The sequence below is a fragment of the Cucurbita pepo genome, chromosome LG04 (genome assembly GCF_002806865.2).
Source record: "Cucurbita pepo subsp. pepo cultivar mu-cu-16 chromosome LG04, ASM280686v2, whole genome shotgun sequence".
Taxonomy (NCBI): domain Eukaryota; kingdom Viridiplantae; phylum Streptophyta; class Magnoliopsida; order Cucurbitales; family Cucurbitaceae; genus Cucurbita; species Cucurbita pepo.
In genome coordinates this window covers 4579562-4587128 of record NC_036641.1, presented here as the reverse complement: position 1 = coordinate 4587128, position 7567 = coordinate 4579562, and the positions used below count along the sequence as shown (strand labels likewise).

Genomic DNA, 7567 nt, shown 5'->3' with positions numbered 1-7567 from the left:
TTGAGATTCGAATCACTCCACAAGCAAGATTGATCATGTCGAGCTTGAATGATTCTACATGCAATCTAAACTACATAGAATTGCAAAGAAACTTAGCCATTGGCTAAAGAAAAGCACAAATGCTTCTTTCTATATTTTCCAAGTCTCTGTTACAAATACAACATACATGGCTTTATATAGCCTCAAAATGAAACTACTAAAGTCATTCCAAGAGTTGTAACATTTATACTTAATGGCCATAATGAGTCATTATGTAAATGTAGTCTTAAAATACAATAACTCTAAATTACTCTAAATTGTAACCCACCCAAAATTTACAACAATCAAACTTCATTCTTCTTCCATGTAGCATGAGTTGAAACATCTTTTGATAAATTTGACAACTTTTTCTTCACATCTTTATTGAAGTATATTGTATGATTGATGTCTCTTGGTTCATATCACTCCCTTATACGGTTGACGGTGGCATCGCAACTCAGGAAACCATGACACATCTATAGGGTAGTTTGCAATTTAAACTTCGTAGACTATAGATTAGTATGCATTTAAGTTCATAAGATATATGTTAGTATACACCGAGATCACTTAAGAATGAAAGTGATCCTGATGATAGGATGATTAAGAAAGATTTAAAAGAATCGAAATTACCCAGGTGACACTCTATTCCTAACGAATATTCGGTAACAATAGCTCTAAAGAATGCTACCCGACCAAGAAAGGGGACCAGGAGGTGTGCGAACTGACTGGTGGGACAATACTCGCACGTGTGGACCGTGTGTAGTACAGTAAATACACATTCAATTACTTGCTTAGGATAGCCGCCTAAGGGAATATAGACTGATATGTTAGGTCTCATGTCTCATTCATAATTGTATGTTTTTGCATCTAACTCCAATAGTAGGGTCACTTACTGAGTATTTCTTAAAATAATTCGGTCATGTGCTACTCTTATTTTTTTTGGTAAAGGCAAAGCTCCCCTATACGGTTGACGGTAGCATCGCAACTCCGGAAACCATGACACATTCTAGTAGCGACTTTAGGTTAAGTAGAAATTTAAGGTTGTTACCCATTCTAACCCAAGCAAATCAAATAGCATACCCGCACAGGCAAGACTTTACAACTCACTTCATAGTAATATTAAGTTACATGTGACCGTCTTGTTAAATATTTATCCTTTTAATTAACCGTTTTAAGAAGAGATTAAATTTTATGATTCGATATTACACAAACTCATTGTATATAGTATTTCACTTACTGTTTCCATATGAACGATTTGAATTTAATCATTTGTAAACTGCATGTTACAAAATAAGTCAGGTAACAACAATAGCAGTGTAACTCTTAATTATTAAACAAAGATCATGATATGAACTTACCTTGATAGTGAGACATAAGGTTTAGTTGGGTTACATCATGAAAGGAAGCTAAATGTATATTGTGGTGTTATAGGAGGTAGTTAGACGTGGAAGTTAGCTTATCACGAGTGACTTTGGCCAAGGCCAAAGAGGTAAGTAACCTTACTGTTGGCGTTAGTTACTTATGTATGATGGTGCGTGCCCTGTGGCCCTTGCATGTACCATGTGTGGTGTCGATGTATGCTATGCCATGTGTTTTCTTGGTGTGAAATGTTGATGTATGCCATGCTTATGTATGTGATGTTGTTTTGCCATGAATTGTTTATCTTGTACGCATGAAATTAATTGACATGTCATGAATGTGTTAAGAGCTTTGCATGCCATGGATGCGGTGACTGGTGTACTACGATACGCTTACATGATGTTTAACTAAGTCACGCTATGTAACACGGCGAGGGGAAGGAACATTGTATGTATAATACCATGGAGGTAAGCTTTAGGGACCTCATGCATATTGTGTGTCATGTGCATAGGGTTACTTCTCCGTTATGTTAATGATGGTATGGACGCGTACATTCGATATTATGCTCGCTATGATATCATGCAGGCCCCTCCTTTTTCCATGGCATCCGGTAACGTATGTCACGCATACCCGACCAAGCCAAGTCCATGGGGTTTGTATACGAATCCGCCTGGTGGGCCCACGTTTACGTACGTGGGCCATGCATGGAGAAGTACCATGCATCCACCCTACCCAGATAAAGCAAGGGCCTAAGGCCATATAAAGGGAATGGAAGATAGTCCCCCTCACGTTTTCTTTTTTTATGCTTGTGCTTGTGCATGTGTGCTGCACGTGATCTGTATGAATGTGTATTGTGTGCCTAACCCCAATAGTGGGGCAACTTACAGGATATTTTATAAAATACTCAAGCCACGAGCCACGTGGTACCTATCTTTTCAGGAAAGGGCAAGGCTCCCCGCTGCAAAAGCCATAGAAGTCTTAGGGAGGGCTTGTAGGGCAGTAGATGTTCTGTTCGAGATTCTTTCGAATAATAATTATTTGCATTTGTTTCTTCTAGTTAGTTGTTGATTGATTTCCGAAATTAGGTCGGTCCTTCATGTTACGAACTACTTATAATAATGAACATGTCGTTGTTATTAAGGTTGTCTTATATGAACTTTTGCATTTTTGTCATACGAATGCAAGCTTACGTCGCTGATTAGGTTAAAGAAGATTAGAGACGTTTCAAGAACGGACTAGTACATTGAAAATAAGACTACAAGCATTACTCTTACACAGCCTTAGTTTTCATATACTATACAGCATGATAGTAATGAAATACCTGGCGACCTCTGTGGAGATAGAAACACACTTCTAGTTTATGTATGGTTCATATGAAGATAGACCCAAATGGAATGAGAAAGGATTATGGAAGAAACCAACAGCAGCAGAATCATTCTGTGTTGATGGCAACTACTTGTTTCCCAACATTGCGACCACTGAAGAGTCCAATCAAAGCTGCTGGTCCGCTCTCGAGGCCATGAACCGTGTCCTCGACATAGGTTATTTTCCCTTCTCGGATATAAGGCAACATTGCTGCTAAGAACTCGGCATACCGATGGAAATAATCGGGAGCACGGAAACCTTCCATACGAACCCGTTGAGTCATAAGACGCAAGAGATTATGCACACCCTCAGACTGACCAAGATTGTATTGAGATATCATTCCACATACTGCAATCCGACCATGAGGTCTCATGTTTAAAAGCACGGCATCGAGCGTCTTCCCTCCTACATTTTCGAAGTAAATATCGATACCTTCAGAGAAGCATCTGCCATGAAAATAACATACAAAGATAAGGAAGGCGGCCCTACAATTTTCTATTGTTTTAGGCAATCATCCGTGCAGTCCATCTATGGTATGATGATGTTATTCTATAGGATTTCTTATTGCTTTCGCAGTCAAATCATCGATCATACCCTTACATACATCAGAGCACATTGGTTAATTTAGGGAATGATCATGGGTTTATAATCAAATAATACACTCTTTATTGGTATGAGGCCTTTTGGGTAAGCCCAAAACAAATCCATGAAAGCTTATGCTCAAAGTGGACAATATCATATCATCGTGGAGAGTCGTGTTCGTCTAACATGGTATCAGAGTCATGCCCTAAACTTAACCATGCCAATAGATTGGCAAATCCTCGAATGTCGAACAAAGAACTCCAAAAAGAAAAATGAGTCAAGCCTCCTCGAAGGCAGTAAAAAATGACTAAGACTCCAAAGGAGTCGAGGCTCGATTAAGGGGAGGCGTACTTTGTTCGAGAGGAGGTGCTGGATGAAAGTGTCCCACATTGGTTAATTTAGGGAATGGTTATGGGTTTATAATCAAAGAATACACTCTCCATTGGTACGAGGCCTTTTGGGGAAGCCCAAAGCAAAGCCATGAGAGCTTATGCTCAAAGTGGAAAATATCATACCATTATGGAGAGTCGTGTTCATCTAACAATGATGTTATTCTATAGGATTTCTTATTGCTTTTGCAGTCAAATCATCGATCATACCCTTGCATACATGTTTACTAGCTACCACGAAGAGGCATGTTACAGAAGGGAAACTAACCGCTTTAGTGCAGCATTTAAGTCATGTTCTTCCTTGTAGTTGAAAACCTCATCAAATCCGAACTTGTTTTTCAGCAGCTCAATCTATTTCAGGCATATAAGACACGAAATTGATATTTCAATAGAATGTATGGGGAGAATAAGAATCCTTTGTTCGATTAATATTGATGAGCAAAAATTGATCAGAACGTATCAAAATTCAAACAACCTTACAAATATTACACCTCTACAGAACTCAAAACTACACCTAGTTGTTACTTCGTTTAGATTTTATCTACTTCCTAAGCTTTATCTTATTTTAGCCCCCAAAACTTGAAATAAGTACGTTGACTAAATTTGTAGTTAATTTTCATGCATAGATTTATGGACTAAAACAAAACCAGCATTAAGATTCAACAACCAACATATCAATCAATCAAATATTGATAAGAGAAAATTTAAAACAGCATATTTGCATAGATGAATAAATATCACACAATCTTGAACAGAGAATGAACGGTTTTCCCATTGCATGAGACTGAATTTGATCAAAGAAATGAATGATTGGGAGAAAGAGGCCATAGAAGCAAACTTTAACAAAATAGCTTACCTTCTCTCTGCTTCCAGCACTCCCAACAACATAACAACCCATCAATTTTGCTAATTGGCCAACAAGTTGACCAACAGCACCAGAAGCTGCTGATACAAACACATATTCTCCCTTCTTGGGGGAACATATTTCATGAAAGCCAAAATAAGCAGTTATACCAGGCATACCTGTGAAGATTAATTATGTATCAAATATACATGTTTAAGTGACAAACATGATATAAGAGTTTTTAGAATATAAGAATACAAGTGAGTTTGGTATGATTTTTAAAAATGTGTAGAATGAGTTCTTGTCACCCAAAATTGTGAAGATCTCACATCGGTTGGGGAGAAGAACGAAACATTCTTTATAAGGACAATATCTACTAGTGGTGGGCTTGGGCTATTACAAATGGTATCAGAGCCAGACACCGGGCGATGTGCCAGCGAGGAGGTTGAACCTCGAAGGAGGGTGGACAAGAGACGGTGTGCTAGCAAGAACGCTGGGCCCTGAAGGGGGTGGATTGGGGGGTCCCACATCAATTGGAGAAGGGAACGAATGCTAGCAAAGACGCTGGACCTTGAAGGGGGTGTGGATTGTGAGATCCCATATCGGTTGGGGAGAAAACGAAACATTTTTTATAAGGGTGTGGAAACCTCTCCCTAGTATAGGTGTTTTAAAAAACCTTTAAGTGGAAACACAAAGAGGACAATATCTACTAGCGGTGGGCTTAGGCCTAACAAATGGTACCAAAGCCAGACACTGGGCGATATGCTAGCGAGGAGGTTGAGCCTCGAAGGGGGGTGGACAAGAGGCGGTGTACCAGCAAGAACGCTGGTCCCGAAAGAGGGGTAGATTGGGGGGTCCCACATCGATTGGAAAAGGGAACAAATACCAGCAAAGACGCTGGGCTTTGAAGGGGGTGTTGAATTGTGAGATCCCACAATGGTTGGGAGGAGAACGAAACATTAGTTGAAACCTCTCCCTAGAATAAGAGTTTTAAGCCCAAAAGTAAAAGCTCAAAGAGAACAATATCTGTCACTGGTGGGCTTGCCGGTTATAAAAGTAGTCTCCAAATTTTACCAAACATGACTACAAAAGTCCTATTGGGTCTTAGTTATGCTTCTTCACAAAGGTCTTATCCAAACCTGCTTTGCTTCAAAGAACTATTAACAAAATCATCACAAAATCACTGTACTACTCTTCTACAATCAGTAAATTAAAAATTCAGGAAAATTGAAACGAAAAGCTATACCAAGAATTCCAGTATAATATGAGAGGGGCACATCAGTATGCTGGATTTTGAAGAGTTTTTCAGGCTCCTCGACGACAGAGTATTCTTCCCATTTCAACATTCCCCAAAGAAGATCACCTTCCTTGAAATTCGAGTGTGCAGACTCCAGAACTCTGGCTACTCCAAACCCAAATAGCAACTACAAATATTTCCAGCAGAGAATCAAACGATCATCTCAAAATTTCATTTACGTGCATCTAAAGTTTCCTTCCCTAAACTTCCAAGCTACGACCAACAGTACAAACACAGATTTCCTTCAATATCATCATCACATTCAAGATCAACAAGCCATAATCTACAAACTCAAGAAAACTCACCTCATCCGATCAAGTACGTAACGAGAGGGACGAAAAAAGAAATCATACAGCAAAGGAAATGAAATTACCGATCCAGGAGAATAAGAAGTCGAGGGAGGTCGACTTTCCATGAGAAATCGCATGAAGGGATCGCAAGAAAGATAGAGTGTTTTGAGCAATACGCCATTTGAAGCTTCAGGAAGCTTCAATCTAATGCTACTACTGGAAACGATGAAATCGGATTCCTGAGGTAAACCGCTAACAAAATCCCGAAAAATCACCTGCGTGTTCTTCACTTCGCCGCCCCGGAGATTCGCCATTTTTTCAATTCTGGTAATGCTAATTAATAACCGAATTTGAACACTATGAGCTAAACCTTCAGCTACTTATAATTATAAATAATTATATATATGGTAAACCTTTAGCTAACTGATTATCTTAAAATAAATAAATTATAAAATTATTTTCATTTTTTTTCATTTTTTAATATATATCTCTTTTAACCAATCATAATTTTTAATACATAAATTATAATATTACTTTTTTATTAAAAAATTATAAAATATTTTAATAAATTTAATAATTTTTTTTAAAAAAATAAAATTATTAATTAAACATTTTAAATCACCCATATATTTTTCACTCGGTAGGTTAATTAATGGCCTAATTTGGACTACGTGGCTAAACATGGTAACTGACCTGGCTATCTTAAAATAACTAAATTATAAAATTATTTCACTTTTTATTATATATCTTTTTTAAAAAAATCAAAATTATATTATAATATCATTTTCTTATTAAAAATTATTAAATATTTTAATAAATTTAATAATATTTCATAAACAAAAATATTAAATATTATGTAATTTTCTATTCGTATTATTTTTATATATATATAATATTCATACAAATAAAAGAATGTCAATGCTACTTTTAAAATTTTAGGGATATTTTTTGTACTGATAAATTTTTAAATATTTTTTAAAAAATAAAATTATTAACGAAAAAGATTTTTTTTTAATTATTTATAATTTTAAAAGTTAACCAAATATAAAGTTTAAAATGTTATTATTAAATTATCCTATTATTAAAATATTTTTTTAATTTTCTCCTGTATTGGTTTCTAACGTGGCCATTTATTTTATATTTTAATTATTATTATTTTTAACTAAATTAAAACAAATAATTTTACTTTATTATTTTAAAAATAAAATTTTAATATTACCGTTGACCTTTTATGAAATGTTAAAAGAATAAAAAAAAATTGAAAAATATTTTATCGAGTAAAAAATCAATAAGATTGAACTTAGAAACAAATGAAATACGAAGATTGAGGTAACAACAAAACAATCGCAAATGTCTCATATATGTCCATTTTGCTCTTTCCTTAAACCAGTTCAACGTCCTTACTGACACACTGTCCGGTGTT

At 36.1% G+C, this 7567-nt stretch overlaps 1 protein-coding gene across 1 annotated transcript; it reads right to left on the bottom strand.

The window, feature by feature from the left end:
- Positions 1-2595: 2595 nt before the first annotated feature.
- Positions 2596-6512, bottom strand: LOC111793146 (2-alkenal reductase (NADP(+)-dependent)-like). The gene is made up of 5 exons (XM_023674895.1): positions 6228-6512; positions 5804-5981; positions 4570-4736; positions 3982-4064; positions 2596-3188 (listed from the first exon to the last, which is right to left on the bottom strand). Exons 1-5 carry the CDS (start codon positions 6456-6458, stop codon positions 2810-2812), a joined length of 1038 nt encoding a protein of 345 aa, XP_023530663.1. The 5' UTR covers positions 6459-6512; the 3' UTR covers positions 2596-2809.
- Between the last annotated feature and the right edge of the window lie 1055 nt (positions 6513-7567).